This window comes from Diorhabda sublineata, chromosome 3 (assembly GCF_026230105.1).
Source record: "Diorhabda sublineata isolate icDioSubl1.1 chromosome 3, icDioSubl1.1, whole genome shotgun sequence".
Classification (NCBI taxonomy): domain Eukaryota; kingdom Metazoa; phylum Arthropoda; class Insecta; order Coleoptera; family Chrysomelidae; genus Diorhabda; species Diorhabda sublineata.
This window is the reverse complement of record NC_079476.1, coordinates 4,445,888-4,466,209: the sequence shown is the minus strand read 5'-3', so window position 1 is coordinate 4,466,209 and position 20,322 is coordinate 4,445,888. Positions and strand designations below refer to the sequence as shown.

At 33.7% G+C, this 20,322-nt stretch overlaps 1 protein-coding gene across 2 annotated transcripts; it reads left to right on the top strand.

Annotated features, from left to right (window-relative positions):
* Positions 1-3,140: 3,140 nt before the first annotated feature.
* On the top strand, positions 3,141-20,214 carry LOC130441306 (poly [ADP-ribose] polymerase-like). Of its 2 annotated transcripts, XR_008909604.1 has the most exons (6): positions 3,158-4,525; positions 5,986-6,508; positions 7,515-8,329; positions 12,000-12,236; positions 17,465-18,669; positions 19,264-20,214. XR_008909604.1 is itself a non-coding variant. In XM_056774923.1 (5 exons), exons 1-5 carry the CDS (start codon positions 3,238-3,240, stop codon positions 17,641-17,643), a joined length of 3,042 nt encoding a protein of 1,013 aa, XP_056630901.1. In that variant the 5' UTR covers positions 3,141-3,237; the 3' UTR covers positions 17,644-20,214. The 2 variants fall into 2 exon arrangements, 1 of the variants encoding a protein (XP_056630901.1); XM_056774923.1 differs by having other exon boundaries at positions 3,141-4,525; positions 17,465-20,214.
* Positions 20,215-20,322: the final 108 nt, after the last annotated feature.

Below are 20,322 nucleotides of genomic sequence, written 5' to 3'. Positions count from 1 at the left end.
TTTTGAAGTGAAGTTCAAAAATTTGTCTGGAAACAACTAGTTGGGTATACTGGGCTTAGCATCAAGCTTCCAATGTCTGTAAAATATTTTCACTTAATTGCGGTTTATGGTATGACAGAAGAAGAGGCACGCGGCAAATACATACTGTCCTTTGAAAAAGGGAATTTCGACTCTATTTATTATTCCTGAAAAGTCGAGTTCGCAACTCGGGTTTTCCAATAAGAGGTGTTATTTTGAACAGCCCGCTATTTCGGTAAGTGTCACTTTTGAAGCTGTCATTTTTTGACATTTGACAAGTAGAAACTACGCCATTAATGAAAATGGAAAATGGAAATTATTAAAATTCACTATAAAAATGGTGAAAGTTTGGCAAAGACGCTTCGTAAAACTAAAACATTTTTGGGTCGACGTGAAGCACCTTCTCGGACCGCAATACAGAAATTGGTGGAAAAATTTGAGCTGTTGGGACAGGTTAGTGATGTGAAGAATAAAACCCGTGCACGTCGCTCAAGAACAACTCAGAATATTGCTGCTGTAGCCCAAAGTGTTGAAGAAAACCCAGGTTTGTCCATTCCTCGTCGTTCGTTGGAATTAGCCATTCCACAAACGTCATTACACCGTATTTTGCATAAAGACTTGGGTCTTAAGGCCTATAAAGTTCAGTTAACACAAGAACTCAAGCCGGCCGATCATCAACAACGTCGTGTCTTTGCTGATTGGGTACTTGAAATGCATGAAAATGATCCGGAATTTCATCGAAAAATCATCTTAACGAATGAGGCCCATTTCCACCTAGGTGGTTAAGTCAATAAACAAAATTGTCGAATCTGGCGCTCGGAAAACCCAAGAGTTATTGTTGAAAATCCTCTCCATCCTCAACGCGTGACTGTTTGGTGCGGTTTATGGTCTGGCGGTGTCATTGGACCTTACTTTTTCGAAAATGCGGCTGGAGCAACAGTTACGGTGAATGGATTGCGCTATCGAGAGATGATTAATGATTTGTTATGGCCGAAATTGGATGGTATTGATTTGGACAACGTTTACTTTCAACAAGACTGTGGCGCTACGTGCCACACAAGCAACGAAACCATCCATCTTTTACGGGAAAGATTTCCGGACCGTGTTATCTCTCGAAGAGGTGATCACAATTGGCCACCGAGATCTTGTGATTTAACACCTTGCGACTTTTTCCTTTGGGGCCACGTGAAAGATAAGGTCTACGCCAACAGTCGCTTTTCAATTTGGTTAAGGAAAATTTCATGAAAAGGATATGGTCCTGTAAGCGCAGTCGTGGCGACCATTTGGCTGATGTGTTCCATTATTAACGGCATACCTTCCTCTTTATAATGAAATAAACATCCGATCATTTATCTCAGAAAATGTCATTTTTTTTGAATATCAAAATAACACCTCTTATTGGAAAACCCCTTATAATAGGTATGTTTTGAAACAAATCAAATCAAAACAGCTGCCGGCACACATCTTTCGATAACGATGCGATACTAACTAGTACCATAAGAAGAACTCTAGATGCCATGCAAAATATAGGTATGCAAACCGGAGTAATTTTTACGTGGGTTACGTTAGGTTATACCGCCTCCTGGTCCGCCATTATAACACGGGTGCATTTTCATTACCCTGATGAATCTGGCCAAGACTTCTTTATTGTGTCTGATTTACGTTCCAATGGCAAACCAACCGGACGCTAGCAATTCAGCTATTGTATCCGGACCCTATGAAAGACAATAAATTAGTGGCACAAGTATGATTAGCCACCCCACAACGATTATCATGAAACTCTATACATAGACTATTGATATTACGAGAAATCCATTTATCATATCTATTTTATGCGGAAACTTTACTTATCTCATCAAGATCTATCTGTGTGTGAAAAGTCATGATGATTGACGCACGCATAGAAGAATTTCTGTGGAAAAAGTATGCAAATACATTATTTTCACGAAAAATCAAGACAGATTAGGACAGGTTAGTATAGGTTAGGATAGGTTAAGAGAGGTTAGGATAGGTTAGGATGATTTTTATAACAAAAATGCCAGAATATTATTTAATTTGTTCTAAACTTTTAACTAAAAGTGAAGTTGATACTTTTGAACGTGGTATAAAAACATCAATCGATGTTAAGTATCGAAAGAGCTATGAATTTTCGGGAAACTGTGACAATACATGAAAATTGTCGTGAAAATTATACACGACAGTCTTCTATTGCTGCAACTAATGAGCGACGACGTGAATAATAAGAAGCCAGAACATCCACAGTAAGTCCTCCTCGTACTAGATTAGGTTCCAGTGAATAAACTTTTGGTTTTAAAAAACTACGCCTCTTTTGTGGCCAGGAATTGAATGAAAAGTATGAGAAAAGAAAATCATCAGCTCGGACTCATGACGATGGTACAGAAAAAGCTGTTATTGTTCGACTCGAAGTTGAATATGATTTTGTTGCTGCTGAAGCTAAACATCTTCATGATTGCTATCCTCCTTTCTTGAAACCTTCTACTGGACCTAAAATTGGTCTACCTAAAGTCGAAGCTACTAATCGGGCAAACTTCAAACAATCTTCAAACCCCCGGGTCGCGTGTTTAAAGATTAAAATAATGAAATTCCAGAATTAAACACCTTGAATATATTATACAACTAATTAAAAATCTATAAACAGAAAAACTATAGAGGTATAAACGTGAAGTTAAAGTAATAAAAATCAAAAGCTTCCGGAAATTGAACTCGACATTTAGGAATTAATATCTAGGTTAAAATCCGCAATCAGATTATAGATGATTTACCTTATTGTAGGATGTATTGTACATGAATCGTAACTTCTTTTTATTTACAAGTCAAAAACAAATACTTAACACGATGCTTTTATTCTATATTTTAACTCAACTGTTTCTAGACTGTATACGATATTATTTTATGATACCTCTAAAGCTAACATTACAGAATTACGAACAGAAAATCAACAATTACAATATACCTGATCCAATATCGTAGTAGAAAACCTATTACAATAAATCTAATCACAGAAATGGACTTGACCAAAATTAGCGCATTTGTTATTTTTTTTTATAGAATCCACCAATATTAGGTGGCTGATAGCTTACTGGTTGTACGTCATAACAGAAGAAATTATTTTGACTTTTCATAAATTAGATTTGAAAAATAACAGGTGCTTATCTTTACTTATAAATAAAGGTGTTTAAACATATAAGTACGACGAAAATGAGTTACCGATACTGGAATTATTGTGATAGTGACAGTGATTTTTCAGATACAGATTCTTATATATCTTATAAAAAGAAACCTTTCAAACAATTACAATCGGCTCCAACATCTTCGGCTAATAGAAAATATCCTTATATTGCAGAATATGCAATTTCATCAGATACTTGTAGAGGATGTTGGGAAACTATTCACAGGGGTACTTTACGATTAGGTGTTAATATTCAATCTCTAAAAGAGGATAATAAGATACAATATTGGTATGATTTTCAATGTTTTTTCAATAAACAGAGGCCCAAAAATACTTTTGAAATACATAATTTTGAATCTTTATTGCTCAAAGACCAACAAAAAATAAAAAAACGAGTTGGTGTAGCTAATATCAACATTCTTCCAGACACTGTAAATGATAATAAGAAGGGCCAAAAGAGAGGAGGGACTAGTACTAATAAATTGAAACAAAAAGCACTCAAAGATTTTAAAATTCAATATTCCATGTCCGGTAGAGCCATGTGTAGGGGTTGCCATCAAAAAATTCTAAAAGGTGTTGTACGGATTTCAAAAAAATCTTATGATACCGAAGTTGGAAAAAAGTTTGACGGTCAGGATATGTGGCACCATGTTTCTTGTTTTGTCGCAATTAGGAGTGATTTGGGATATTTTGAATCTGCAGATAAATTACCAGGTTTTAGGGAACTTGAAAAAAAAGATCAAGAACTTGTTTTAAAAGAATTGACTGCAGTAGATCCAGATGATCCTGAATTAAAGAAAATAAAAACTGAACCTACCTCAAAAGATCCATTAATAAATGAGGAGGAATATAAAGTACAAAATAAACAAATATTCACCTATAAAGAGCAATTAAATAAGTTATCTGATAAAGATTTAACAAATTTACTTACAACTAATAATCAAGTAGTTCCTTCAAATAAAGCTGTTATGGTAGAAAGGCTAGCAGATATTATGACATTTGGTGCTTTACTACCATGTAAAAGTTGTAATGGACAACTTGTTTTTGAAAATGGTGGGTATGTGTGTACTGGCAACATTTCAGAATGGGCCAAATGTGATATTTCAGAAAAGGAACCCGAAAGGAAACCATTCATAGTTCCAAAAAATCTGACCAAAAAAAAAATCGCTGATTATGTATTTATACCAAGAAAGAGAATAATTAGAACTGAAGCACCGACCAATATTGAAAAAGTGAATTACTATGAGCCGCGTGTGAAAAAGGAGGCTCCACCTCTTTATGAAATGAAATTCGTTATTATAGGCAAACCCCCTAAAGGTAAGTTGAAAACCATTTGATGAACGTATGGCTTTATTAATTTTTAATTATAAGCTGGAATTTCTGGAAGAATTGGGGATATTTATACTGACACTACCACTACAGACATTCATTGGCTTGTAAATTTTATTAAGTTTAGAATTTGGCATTAGGGATTAAGGTAAGAGCACCAATACTTAGGTTAGGTTGGATTTGTTTTTTGAAAATCCCGATTTGTTCGAAAACAATAAGTGATAGGAAATCAAATTCATGAGGAACATACTTCTTCACATTATCTATTTCTTTTTAACATAAAATTTCGAAAAAGAGCTGGGCAGGAAGGACTGGAATCTGCAACTACAGATAAACACAAGACTCTTTAAAAAAAATGATGAATTTTTATGTTTATTATACCGAAAATAGAAAAATACCGTGCAAATTAGAGTTCTTGCAATTCATTTTAAGAGGCACCGATTTTTTTTTAAATAAATGAATATTTTGATAAACGCTTTACCTTTTTTTTTTTTCGTATAGTTGAACAGCAGTTGAGAGGGGCCGTAGAAATTTAGCCCAGGGTGCTGATAATGCTGAAACTGGCACTGTTGACATATTTTTTACCCAATAATTGACATTACTTTTAAAATAATATTTATATATTCTAGTACTTAATGTTTGGTATAATTCTAATACTTAATGTTTGGTATATCTAGACAATATGCCCTTCAGGAGCACCATTTAAAAAATGCCTTTTATAATGAATCCTGGGAAACACATATACATAGTGCTAGAATTTTAGAAATGGAGGTGCCTGAACTACAGCCTATCAGGGTGGGATATATGCAAGCCTACCCGGAGACAATCTTCCACAACCTATTCCTTCTACAGCGCAATACGAGGATGGTCCCAGAAGTACCTGTCTTGCCCTAGAGATGGCGGTAGTCGCTTGAAAAATACCACTGCAATATTGAAATATTATTGCAACCATTGAGCGAAGAATTCAAGCAAAAACGGCCGCATTTGGCTAAGAAGAAAGTGTTGTTTCATCCAGACAAATCACCAGCTCACAAATCTGTTATTGCAATAGCCAGAATCAATTAATTAAAGTTTGAATTGCTACCTCATTCGCCAGATTTAGCCCCCTCGGATTATTTTCTGTTACCAGACTTGAAACAAATGGTACGGTGGTCAAATATTTTCCAAAAATGAAAAGGAGATGTCGGCATTTGTTCAAGTATACCAATACATCATTATGATTATTATACAGTGTGATTGAATAATGTGATAAAGTTGAGTGCCTCCTTAGAGATATCAGTTTGAACATTTGACGGATTATAGCCATCATTAATCATCACCCTTTAAAATTATTTGAAATCTTACAAGGTGTTCCAGAATGCTGTGTCTTATCAAAGTTACATTATAAAATTAAATTTCTTTATACCTTTTGGATATACTTATTCGTAATAGCTTCTTCCAATTTCTAGGCAAAGATGAAATAAAAAAACAAGTAGAGGCAATGGGTGGCAAATTGATAACAAAAATTGACGAAAACATAGCTGCAATAATTTCAACTCCCCTAGAAGTTGAAAAGATGAACCAAAGAATGAAAACAGCTGAAGCTAATCAAATTCATATTGTAACCGATGATTTTCTGGATGAATGTAAAAACTATGTTGGTAGAATAGCCGAACTTATAATAGAAAAGTGTATCTGTGACTGGGGCACAGATCCAACACCCAGGCTTCCCGATCTATCAGCAAAAAAATATAAAAGTGTTTACATAAAATCTATACCTGATAAAGTTAAAATGACAATAAAAGGCGGCGCTGCTGTTGATCCTGTATCCAAACTGGAAAATTGTGCTCATGTTTATGAAGAGGGAAATGACAAGTATACTGTAGTTTTAGGATTGACTGACATACAACTTGGAAAGAATAGTTATCATAAGATACAACTCCTCGAAGCTGATGATCTTAGTTCATATTGGATATTTGAATCTTGGGGAAGGTATTGAATATTTTTATTTTTGTTTACGATTAATAAAGTCAATCAAAATATTATATCAAACTCAGTTTACTACTTCTACTAGTGCTCCTTTCTGAAACCAAATTGCTAGTCTGATACCAAGTTCTTTAATAGAAGTCACTGCATTTATTCCCTCTAAGAAGACTTTGATTATGGGAACAAGGCTTATTGGTCTGTAGGTTGGAAGTTTTCTGGATTTATTTATCATAACCTGGGGCTTTATGCTTTTTTGTGCAAATTTTGCTTACTGTGAAACCTTTTAATAGTGGTGAAAACTGACATGGGGTTTCTAAGAATGTTCTTATAGTATTATCTTCATGAATATTTAAAACAAAAAATTCTGCAAATTTTTTAGTATCTAAACGAGTCCAGCTTCCATCTGGTTTACATATCAATGGAACTGCTATATCAGGGCTTTTTATTTTCTTTGTGGCTTTGTGGTATTCAGTGTTAAGGATCGTAAAATATAATTTGAAGGATTCATTTATTGCATCTTGGATGGTTGTACTAAGTTGTTAGTGAGATTTTTTGGATATGTTTTGTCAGTAGCGAAATATCTGTGAAATACCAAGTGGAACAAGATGAAGGTATGTATTAGGAAAATAACATAACTAATATCCATAATAGACAAAAAAATAGCTGGATTGGACATATATTGAGAACAAATATAGAAAGATTAATGAAAAATATAATGGAGGCTGAAAACACCTTTAAAATACAAAAAGTAATTGGGGAAGATGGCAAAATACAGAAAACAGTGAAGGAAATAGGTACAAAAAGGTACCAGAACCATCAGCTGATACATACATACTATGGGATGATAGGATATTGATTTTAAAAGTCAGTTTCACACAATCAAATTCGTATAGAGTATTATTCAGACTTTTTAACTTCTCATTGAGGTAAACTTTTTATTTACAGGAACAATTTTTCCTATTCATATTTCATTTGATATAAAAAATTTTTCAATGAATATTATTATTTTCAGAATTGGTACAAACATTGGTGACAACATTACCAGGTACATGATATCTTTGGACTATGCTAAAAATACATTTACAACATGTTATAAGGAAAAAACTGGCAATCAATGGAAAAACAGAGATAATTTCAAAAAAATGCCTAATAAAATGTATCCCATCGATATCGATTACGCTGAAGATGATTTTCAAAAATTCGAAATTGTTGAATCGCCTTCAACATTACCAACAAAAGTACAAGAATTGATTAGGATGATTTTTGATATTAAGGCAATGCAGAAGCTTATGGTAGAATTTGAATTGGACACACAAAAAATGCCTCTTGGAAAATTAAGTAAAGCTCAAATACAAAAGGCATTTGGTGTATTGAAGGAATTACAAGATTTGATTGCAGCAAATGCAAGAAGAGCTAATTTCATAGACGCATCTAATAGATTCTTCACTTTCATACCCCATTCATTTGGTCTGGGTATTCCAGATGTCTTGGACAATGAAGATGCCATCAAAAAGAAACTAGAAATGTTGAACAGTCTCGAGGAAATTCAATTAGCTTTTAGTTTGATGCAGACATCTAACCAATCTGTGGATAATTGTTATAGTACTTTGAACACAGACATTGTACTATTGGATACAAATTCAGAAGAATTTGCTATTATTTTAGAGTACGTAAGAAATACGCACGGAGCCACTCACAATTTTAAACTGAATATCGAAGAAGTATTCACGATTAAACGACACGGTGAAGATGTGAGTTTCAATAAGTTCAAAGATATGCCAAATCACAAGTTACTATGGCATGGTTCCCGAGCAACGAATTTTGCAGGTAATATCAGCTAAACTAGAATTTTATGAACTATTTTTTTTTATTATTTTCCTTATTAATGATTTGAATAGTTTGAGATGTGTTACATGAAAACATGGATTAAAAGACTTCCTAAATACCCATAATTCATAGTTGTGGGCGACTAGGGAGCCGTTGAACACATAGGCTTTTAGATAGACCCGTCGCGCCCGACCTGACGTTACCAGAGGCCTGTATTTTCAGAAGCCAATCAGGCGCTTTGGCTTGAAGCCTTTGATGTCGTTAGGTAAGTTGTGAGGTTTACCCAGGTGTTTAAACCGCCCACCAGTGAGTGCAGGACACTCGCAGGTAACGTGGTCTGCGGTTTCGTCCTCTTCCATGCACCAGCGGTACTCCGGATCGTCCGTGATGCCCATGGTGTTGATATGGTGTCTTAAATGGCTGTATCCGGTTAGAAGTCGGATTTTAAATGGAGCAGTTGTTTGGTGTGATATGCACGGAGTCCATCTTCGCTTCTATTCATCTCTGCCGAGCCCGCTTTGATAATAAACCGTTCAGAAACACGATGGCAACGCTTTTGACCATACCAAGGATGGGTTTTGGTCCCATCGGTAGGTTCGCGATCCCAGTCTGGCGAGTAAGTCCGCTTCGTCGTTACCTTTGTTGCCCGAGTGACCGGACACCCAAACGAGCTGGATTTAGGGATGTAGGGCTTTCTTACACTCTAGCACTAGCCTGAAACATACCTTTTCAGTTGTTATAGCAGATTCTGATTACTGTCTTCCTGTGGTATCGATTGAGTATCGCATTCCATCTCAGCGAATATCTAGGCTTGGAAGACGGTGGCGTGTTCTCCAAGCAAAATACCCAATACCCAATGTTCATGGAAATATAGTAATCGCAATATCTAGTGAAAAATTAATCCATGGATGTCATAGACCGCCAAACCAGTCTCTTGTTTATTTAGAGTATTTTGTGGTATCTTGTTCAATTTCACTTCACAGAGTTACTTAGCCAATTGCACCGTTTCGCTTGAACTACTATTAAAAATAAACAGCAGTTTAAAACCAACCGATTAATATCCTTGCACCATACGATTTCAAACTATAACTTTCTGTTTAGAGAAATTTTGTTAAAAATAGGCATGTCGGTACTAAAACTTAACTTAGGGGTTTTTGGTAGTGTCGCCGGCGTATAGTTTTTTTTTATTAATTTTTAAATTTTATTATTAAAACTACTTTAGAATAAACTATTTATTAAACAATAAAATAATTAGCTTAACTTGTTTTCAATAATCCGACAACCATATTCCACTATTAACACTCGTATCTATTTATAGTCTAAGGAACACTTGGAGTCAATTAATTATGATGTGGGTCTCCAGTAGGATCGTGTACCATAAATCTTGGTGACTACAATACTTCTCAAGTTAGGTAGCTTAACAGATCCTTATGGTTGCCATCGGGAGGTTAGATCAGGAAGTTAATCACTAGTTCTTGTCGTGGAATTTTCAAATGGGAAAATTATTCCCTATATTCTGCCAAATTTCAGTTTTCTTATATCCAGCCGACTGTTTGTTATATAAACACGAACAAATTCTATCAAACTTTCACACAGAGAAGTCATTTTTCGAATTATTTAATTTATAATTCTGTCTATCGCTTTAATTACCTTTTGCAAGTAAAATAAATCATTATATGTATGATCCTTTGAGTCACATCGATATAAAATAAAAGTAATTTGATACGTTAATGGAACTCCAAGTGCCTAAGGAACACTTGGAGTCAATTACCTATGATGTGAGTCCCTATTAGGATCGTGAACCATAAATTTTGATGAATACAATTATCCTTAAGTTAGATAGCTTAACAGATCCTAATGATTCCCATCGGGAGGTTAGATTAGGAAGTTAATCACTAGTTCTTGTCGTGGAATTTTCAAATGGGAAAATTATTCCCTATAATCTGCCAAATTTCAGTTTTCTTATATCCAGCCGACTGTTTATTATATAAACACGAACAAATTCTATCAAACTTTCACACAGAGAAGTCATTTTTCGAATTATTTAATTTATAATTCTGTCTATCGCTTTAATTACCTTTTGCAAGTAAAATAAATAATTATATGTATGATCCTTTGAGTCACATCGATATAAAATAAAAGTAATTTGATACGTTAATGGAACTCCAAGTGCCTAAGGAACACTTGGAGTCAATTACCTATGATGTGAGTCCCTATTAGGATCGTGAACCATAAATTTTGATGAATACAATTATCCTTAAGTTAGATAGCTTAACAGATCCTAATGATTCCCATCGGGAGGTTAGATTAGGAAGTTAATCACTAGTTCTTGTCGTGGAATTTTCAAATGGGAAAATTATTCCCTATATTCTGCCAAATTTCAGTTTTCTTATATCCAGCCGACTGTTTGTTATATAAACACGAACAAATTCTATCAAACTTTCACACAGAGAAGTCATTTTTCGAGTTATTTAATTTATAATTCTGTCTATCGCTTTAATTACCTTTTGCAAGTAAAATAAATCATTATATGTATGATCCTTTGAGTCACATCGATATAAAATAAAAGTAATTTGATACGTTAATGGAACTCCAAGTGCCTAAGGAACACTTGGAGTCAATTACCTATGATGTGAGTCCCTATTAGGATCGTGAACCATAAATTTTGATGAATACAATTATCCTTAAGTTAGATAGCTTAACAGATCCTAATGATTCCCATCGGGAGGTTAGATCAGGAAGTTAATCACTAGTTCTTGTCGTGGAATTTTCAAATGGGAAAATTATTCCCTATATTCTGCCAAATTTCAGTTTTCTTATATCCAGCCGACTGTTTGTTATATAAACACGAACAAATTCTATCAAACTTTCACACAGAGAAGTCATTTTTCGAGTTATTTAATTTATAATTCTGTCTATCGCTTTAATTACCTTTTGCAAGTAAAATAAATCATTATATGTATGATCCTTTGAGTCACATCGATATAAAATAAAAGTAATTTGATACGTTAATGGAACTCCAAGTGCCTAAGGAACACTTGGAGTCAATTACCTATGATGTGAGTCCCTATTAGGATCGTGAACCATAAATTTTGATGAATACAATTATCCTTAAGTTAGATAGCTTAACAGATCCTAATGATTCCCATCGGGAGGTTAGATTAGGAAGTTAATCACTAGTTCTTGTCGTGGAATTTTCAAATGGGAAAATTATTCCCTATAATCTGCCAAATTTCAGTTTTCTTATATCCAGCCGACTGTTTATTATATAAACACGAACAAATTCTATCAAACTTTCACAAAGAGAAGTCATTTTTCGAATTATTTAATTTATAATTCTGTCTATCGCTTTAATTACCTTTTGCAAGTAAAATAAATAATTATGATTCCCATCGGGAGGTTAGATTAGGAAGTTAATCACTAGTTCTTGTCATGGAATTTTCAAATGGGAAAATTATTCCATGTATTCTGCCAAATTTAAGTTTGCTTGTATCCAGCCGGCTGTTTTCAAGCTGTTTAATTTGTAATTATGTCTACCGCATTTGCAAGTACAAACGACACTGGAAAAGTAAGGTTATGTTTTTGACATGTACCGCATTAAGGAACCTTTTATCTGTAATATAAATATTTATAAAGCGAACGTCAATAAAATTGTTCCTTTTTTTTTAAGGCATTTTATCTAGAGGTCTTCGTATAGCTCCTCCGGAAGCCCCTTCTAGTGGATACATGTTTGGTAAAGGTATATATTTCGCGGATATGGTATCCAAGTCGGCCCAATACTGTTTTCCAAAATCAACTAAATCGAAAGGTTTATTGTTATTGTGCGACGTCGCACTTGGAAATACATTGGATCTTTTAAAAGCCGAGAATATTACCAAATTACCAAAGGGGATGAATAGTGTCAGAGGTGAGTGTTTTGTTAAAAGTTTTATTCACACCAGCTACAGATACCCTTTAACTATTTTTTTATTCTGTAAAAAATAGAAAAGAAAAGGTTATTAAATATTTATTCGGGGAATGAAAACACCCAACATGAAGGGATGTTGGGTGAACGTGTTGTTTGGAATCTTGTGGAAACCATCAAAGGCAATAAAGTGATGTTGGCTTGTGATCGGTTCTTCACAAGCTTGAAAATTATGAACTGTATCAATTTCCCTTTTAGTTGGCATATATTTTTCAAACAGGAGAAAGGCTCCAGACTTTGGGAAGAAAATGGAGAAAGCAGATGCAGAATTTGTTTGCACAAAGACAGAGATCATTACTTGCAAATGAAAAGACTTCCTAGGAAGTGTTTATTCTTCCAAATAATAAGATTAGTCGAAAGAAAGAGGAAAGATTGTCAAAAAGGTTAATTGTCAGATATAATGAGGTCATGAGTAGGATAGATCACTCAGACCAGATGGTAATGACATAAACCACAAATCCACCAAATGGTGGTAGAAAGTTTCTTATCGACTTTTAATGATTGTTAGGCTTGGATCGTTTTTGTGAAAATAAAGCAAAAGCCACAAATTTCACTTTTTAACTTCATGGTGCCGAAGAATAACTGGTCGACCCTCAAGTACATCGCAACTTATGCTGAATGTCGGAGACCATCTGCCAGTACAGGGCCAAAACAGGCGAAGATGCATCAGGTGCAGCAAAAAGAAACGAGAACGAAGACTTTATGCACAATGTGCAACGTTGCATTGTTCAAAGACTGTTTCACGCCATTCCGACATTCAACCTCAGTGGGACCATATGTCCTACCATAAACCCACGTCGGCGATTTTAATCCTGAAAACCTGTAAAATTAAAATAGCTTTGAACAAGGTTTAACTAAGTCATAAATATCGTATCAAGACTATGAGCGTTTCCATAATATTGAAAAAACAAATTGGGCTTGAAAGGGTTAATTTGATAATACTGAAACTTTGCTTGATTTCCTGGTTCAAACGTTGCATAAACTTCGCATAATACGCGCCGCTGATAGTTTCTCCTTTTACAAGATAATCACTGGAAATTATTCCACGCACATCCCAAAGAACTGATTATATGACTGTGCCTGCAAACCTTGCTTTAATCGAAAATGAACTTTGTCATCGAGCTACTACTAGACAGCTGGATACGACCCGCGCAGCTGTTCTAAGAGTGAGCCAACATTATGAGGAGACTGGATCCTTTCATAGGCGACCTGGAATAGGCAGAAGGTGATTTACAACCGCTCGTGATGACCGCTTCATTTTGTCAACATCATCAAAATATATAGGCCAGGAACCAGGAACCCAACCTAACCTAACCAGCGTTAAAAAACGTTAAAACCAAAACCGGACTCAGGCATGGGCCAACCCGGGCGTGCGCCGGGGGCCCCGCTGCGGGGGGGCCTCGCGACGAGCCATATGATTGATTTTTAACAACCCTAAGGACTTCGATGCATCCAATATAGAGTCTGAATTTATTCATTTTAAATGCCATCTACTAAACGCAAATGTTTTCGAACCGACCAAAAAACTTTTCATTGGTGAAATGTATCAATTTATGTATGAAGAAAAACTATTTGCTATTTTTTCAAATGTTGAGATCGCTATGCGAATATTTTTAAGTATAATGCCATCAAATGCTAGTGGGGAAAGATCGTTTTCAAGGCTCTCCTTAATTAATAATGACCACCGAACCAAAATGACTCAAAAAAAACTAAATCAAAATAGCGTATTGTGTATTGAAAATGAGCTACTGAAATCGATTGACTGCACTAGTTATTGAAGAATTTGTAGGTAGCAAAATAAGAAAAAAATATTTTTAATTTATGAACGTAATTTTGTACTATTTTTAGTTAGAAATAATGAATAAATTGACTATAATGAAAAATCAACTTGATGTAAGAATTCACGTAAAACGCCCGCCTTACATAGGCCCCTTAAGTATTTTGGCCCGAGGGCCACGATGACTCTAAGTCCGGCTCTGGCTAAAACTGTGGAATTTTGTTTTTTCAACATGGGTTTTGATGAAAATTTGGATTTGAGCTCTCTTGCCTCCTAATCAAAATTTATCCTGTGCCGAAGGATGCTTTTTATTTTTTAGAGGTGAAAACTACCCCTTATTGAATGAAATTCAAAAATCTTCGATTTTAGCACGAATTTAAGTAAAATACAGTTTAAATGAATTATTCGTAGGTCTGTTGATATTTTCAAACAAGTTTATGATTAATCGGTCTCATGCAACCCCTCCAAAGACCTCTGAGGGCAGTAATATTGAAAGCGTTTCTTAAAAACACTTATTATAATCTCGATTTTCATGAAAATTTGAATTCAAGCTCCACTTACCCTCTTCTATGAAATCTTCCCTATGCGAATAGAGTTTTTTACATTTTGGGGGGTGTAAACTACCCCTTATTGCAAAAAACTTGAAAATCTCAGATTTTATGCATGTTTCGGGTGAAATTAAGTTTAAATGTATTATTCGTAAATCTGTTGACATTCAGATTAATGCAGCCCCTCCAAATCATCCCCTAATCATATCGATAATCTCAACGATTCTTTTTTAATTAGAAATTTTCAAAAGTGTATTTATATTGAAGTGAGAATATTTCGTCAGTATTTTCAAGAAGTATTTCAACCCTTATGAAATCCACCTACCAATGACCAAAAATTTAAAAATTGCAGTTAAAATTTTTTTATTTAGAAAATAATATAAAAAACAATTTTGAATAATTATATTTCTTCATCACCAATATCTTCTTCCTATTGTCGTTCGTGCCAGCTGTTGCTGTAGATAATATGAATTTTTGTATGGGTTTTTTTGAGAAAAAAATTTGTATCGACTTTCACCCTGTATAATACACGAATGTTTGGGAATGAAGAATTGCAATGAGACTAATGAATGAAATGAAGGTTTTCTCAATCAATTGATGCCATGAATACCATGATAACTCTCATAGTTCAGAATTCATTCAATTTTATACAAAGGGATGACAACAATATTCTAAAAATTTTTCGAGCCTATTTCAATTATAGGCGCTCAAAATCAGGAAGATCCTGCGAAAATCGCATCTCCAGGTTCAATATTTAGCGATTCCTGGCACCCTCACAAAGTGGGGGGAATTCAGTAATAATATATACCAATGACTAGGGTATGTCAAGGCGCTTCCCGCTGGTATAATTAAATGTCAAAATTCCAGAAAAACCAAATTTTCAAATCCACTTCGGAATTTTTTCCCACGAATTTTCCCCCCTGGACCCCCCAAAATTTTGTTCGAGGGATTATGGATATTTTTTTGTCCCCAAAACGTACTTTCCATTTTTTCGCTATCGAGTAACGTAAAAAAGTTGCACACCCCCAATTGAGGTTCTCCGAAAATTCCGACTTTTGGCTCCACCTAGACCCCCCCAAAAAGGGGACAATTTCAAAAATTCGGATATTTTTGGATTGAGAAAAATCAGGCCTATCGCGGTAGGCTAAAAAATTTTCCGAAATTCGGAAAAAAATTTTTGGGGGTTTTACTTTTCAATTTTTCCCCGTAAATTTTTTCAAATGAAAAAATCGGTTTATGTATTGCATACATTGTACAGATTTTTTTCTATCCAAATCGTTTTTCAATTTTTCTCTAGCTCGAATAATAAAAAAGTGGATTTCAACTGCGCCCAAGAACTTTTTGGGGGGGGGACCATCGGGGGGCACATAATTTTTTTCGTTAGCCAAAATACTCGAATAGAGGCATTTCGAACATCCTGTGATCGTAGCTCTCTCCAGCTCTGAGTAGTCCAAATCACCTATGAGAGGGGGGAGTGGGGTTAAATTTTTGGTACAAAATTTTTTTCTCCAATTTTGATTCTCCATCCATCTATGTGATTATTTTCGCCAGCTAGCGTCATCAAAAAACTGGCACGGTTCGTCGATTGTACGCTCCACGTTTCTCTTTTTCCAATGCTCCGAAATTTTGAAAAAAAAAAGTTAGTTTTGTTAGTTTTTTGACAATAACTCGTTTAATTTTCAAGCTAAAAACTAAAAAAAGTATTTTGTAGGGGATATCAATTATCACAACGTCATATCAATTGAAACTTTTTTCAACCCCCGGTTTCGAAAAGGGCGCAGTTGAAAGCATAATCCACATTTTAAAACTTTGAACTAATTTATCTTCTTCAATTTTTATGATACATCGATTTAAAAAAGCTCAAAATTTTCGAAGAAAAACTACAATTAATATTCGAAACATTTTCTCATAACATAATAATTTTTTGGTTTATTTAAGAAAAATTCAAAATTTTTTTCAAGATTACGGAAATGCGGTGTTCGGATTAATCAATTATTTTTCCTAACATAAGTATTAAAGACCAGTCAAATTAATATACATAAATAAAGTTAATTGCAAGTGGATTACGATTAATTTCAATTAGGGTGGTAATGGCCAAGGTATAATTAATACATTTTTTCACAAAACAAAAAAAAAAGAAACCTTATTTTTGTTATAAATCAGTCAACTCTTATGCAAAAGACTTTTGAAGGTTTTTCCATGTGGTTTGGAAAAGATCTCTAAGATTTTTTTCCAAAAATTTCAATAATTTCAAGTTATTTGAAGTTAAAGGTTGCTCAAAAATAGCCATTGTTCAACTCAGCTATTATTGAATTTACAGAGGTCCTCAAACAACGAATCTCTTTATTTTTTATTAGCTACATTATTGTTCTGAATAATTTTGCTGATAAAATGAAAACGTTTCAAGTCATTCCTGAAAACCGGAAAAAAAATTTGCGTTTTTTCATTGAAAAATGAGCAGATTCACTCGTTAATAACTCTAAAAGTACCAGCTTTAGAAAAAAACTTTGTGAGTAAAAGCTGCTTAGAATTAGTCAATCTATCGACCTACGAAATTATTATGATGAAATAAACTTTTATCTCCAAGAAGGGATGGGCTTTCACCCCCAGGGCAAAAGCACTCTTCGGCACAAAGGTTATGAATACTAGTTTCATACCAATTTTCAAGAAAATCGACCTTGATTATCAAAATTCCACAGAAAATAGGCTAGTACCTGGCCTAATAGTTTCAGTCAAAAGTTTACAGGGTGCACACAAAATATTTTTGATATAAATCATCTTTTCTACTTATTTTTATTTAAATGAATTCACTGTTCCATCTCGTATTTATAAAAATATCATTTCAGCATTAGGCAAGACTCATCCAGATCCGACTTATGTGAAAAAAATTGAAGATATCGTAGTGCCTGTAGGTAAAGGAATCCACCAAGCAGCTGCAGAAAAATCACATTTGTTGTACAACGAATACATTGTGTACAATGTGGCACAGGTTAATATTAAGTATTTGGTTAAAGTGAATTTTTAACAGCTATAAGATTGTAATTTGTTCTTTATCAAGTATTGTTTTGAATATGTCGCAATTTGTTATTTTATAACTGGATTGTTGAAACAAACAGGTTAAAAAGTGGAGTTGAACGTTTTCTCGGTACCTTCCGGACAGACCTGCACAACTCAAACGTTGCTGTTTTTGAGTGAAAGTGTTTGAAATTTTTTTCGGTGTATTATTTTATTTGGTTTTTTCATTTTTTCTATTCATTAGAAACTCTAGTTACTATTGAAGAAGTATGCGTAGGATGATCTTTTACTAGCTACACTCTTTTAAGTAACTAAGTTCTTATAGAAGACCTTTGATCGTTTTCTATACAAAAAAAATACTACAATTAAACGAATGTGTAAAAGATACTTCCATTCAGTAGAAAACATTCGATGAGATTCATCTTTTCTAATGAATCTCTATTCTTCATTCTAACGATAGGATATTATACAGTGTGTTTCTAATTTCATGCGACAAAATTCAGGAGATATCACCCTTAAAAGGTGGTGACTAAAAGTGAGTTTCAATTTTTGTAAAATTTCAGTAATGCTAGTGCTAGTAATTTTCGTAACCTCGCAAAGGGCTAACTACAGGTATTTTTTCAATATTCCTGTTACATTATACGGGGGTGAAATTAGCAACCCTTACATTATTTCATATAAAAACTTGAAATCTTCAGTTTATTTAAAAATATTTTTGGAGTTTACTCCTTAAGAATCGATTTGCATATATAAAGGGCCCGGTATGAGAAAAATGTGAGGAGTAAAATCTATCGATGAATGACCTCGTTACGTTTTTGGTGCGCACCCTATGATGCGCAACTTTCTAATTTGCCAGTGTCAACATACTTATATTGCTGTTTTTATTATAAATGTCAATAATTAATATTGTTATTGTGAAGTTTTAATTTTTATCATTGTGTTCCGCTAAAGCGAACCGAAAGTATTTTCAAATAACTATGGCAGAAAGAGGTGTAGATGATATTGCCGGAACATCTAACAAACACGTGGTTGCAAGGTAAGTTATAATTCATGTATTATATGTATGAGCATGTGCAATTTGTATTTATTAAATATTTTAATAATTATCGATGTAGTTCATATAAATATATATTTGAAAACAACACATAAAATTAGATAATCAACCCAATATGAATTATCGAGCGCATCCACATAAAATAGAAAATTTCTAACCTAACCAAAAATTAATTTTTTTGTCGATGTCTATAAATTCTTCCACGTTATTATGATTTATTTTATAAATAATTTTTAAATATTAACAACTGTAGTCAATAATTCGATAATATCAGAAAAATCGACAATATTTTTTCATTATAATAATGTTTTTATATAATTTTCTTTCGAAAAGTTATTTTTTAGCTTATTTAAATAATTTTCATGTACTATTTATTATTGTATGTAAAAGATTTAGTGACATAATTATCTTTTTATAACCATTTTTGTTAATTATTAAGATAATATTATATTTTAAATAAAAAATTAATTATAATAATGTAAAAAAAATGTTTATAAAAACCTTTTTTTATCAATTTTCTTAAAGTCGGTTAAAATTTTTATAATTTTCTAATTTTTTTTTATATTTTTTGACTAGGAAAAAATCTAAACCTCCAAAAACTCCAGCCGAGAGACAGCGAGCTTACAGATTAAAAAAAAATTAATGAAGGAAGCCCAAAATATTCTGGCAATCAACCAATCTTTTTTAAGTTAAATAAACTCTTTTTGCGTCTGGTTAGACTATCGAACTCCAGTCGTGCGTCGGAGCTAACACACACAATTTTTTATTCTTAACCACTCCTGATTTTTTGTTTTTTTTTTTTTGGACTTTGATGAACCGATTTTATTCATGTACTATTGAGTATGAAAATATTGAAAAAACTGATATGTTTTCATTATTTTCCGAGAAAATTGATGTTTTTTATGTCCTTTATGTCCTTTATGTCCTTCGATCTAAGCGATTATAACAACTAATGTATGGGTTATATGTAAATAAATAATAGATGATCATTTTACAACGTTTTTATTATAGAAAAAGTTTTATAAAATTAAATTCCACTTCAAAACAAAAAATAAATCTACAAAAATAATGAAAAACGTAATAAATCTTCTAAATAAAATAAATAATAAACTGTAGGAACTTTGGGTATGGAAACTTAGGAAACCATTTTTGTCTTGGTCTAGACACAAGTGCACTTTGCATTTTATACACTTGATTCGGGATTTTCCTTTGGAATCCGGTAATTTGCAGCGCGTTCCTGACCGGCGTCATGAGCTGGAAAGTGACCAACGCTATCTCGAGCTATTTCAGTTGACGGACGCAGTTCTCCCGGTTTTTTTGGAACAATTACCGGCAAAGGCAACTATTTGGTCGACCCCTTTTGGGAGCTGAATTCTCATTTCGGAGAACTAAACGTTGAGCTAGGTGTTGGCGAAAATGAAGAAGTAAAAGCCGTTTTGTTTTATGTATTCCGAGCAAATCGTTATCTGTCTCATATTCACGATAGGCTTGAACGATTGCCAAATATGAAACATGAAAAGTCATCTGCAAAAGGCGACTTCTTCGAATTTACGAAAGTCCGATAATAGCTCATAAGTTGATCTAGTAGATCAACACCTCTCATCGCTTGATTGTACAATTTGACTATTTTAGGCC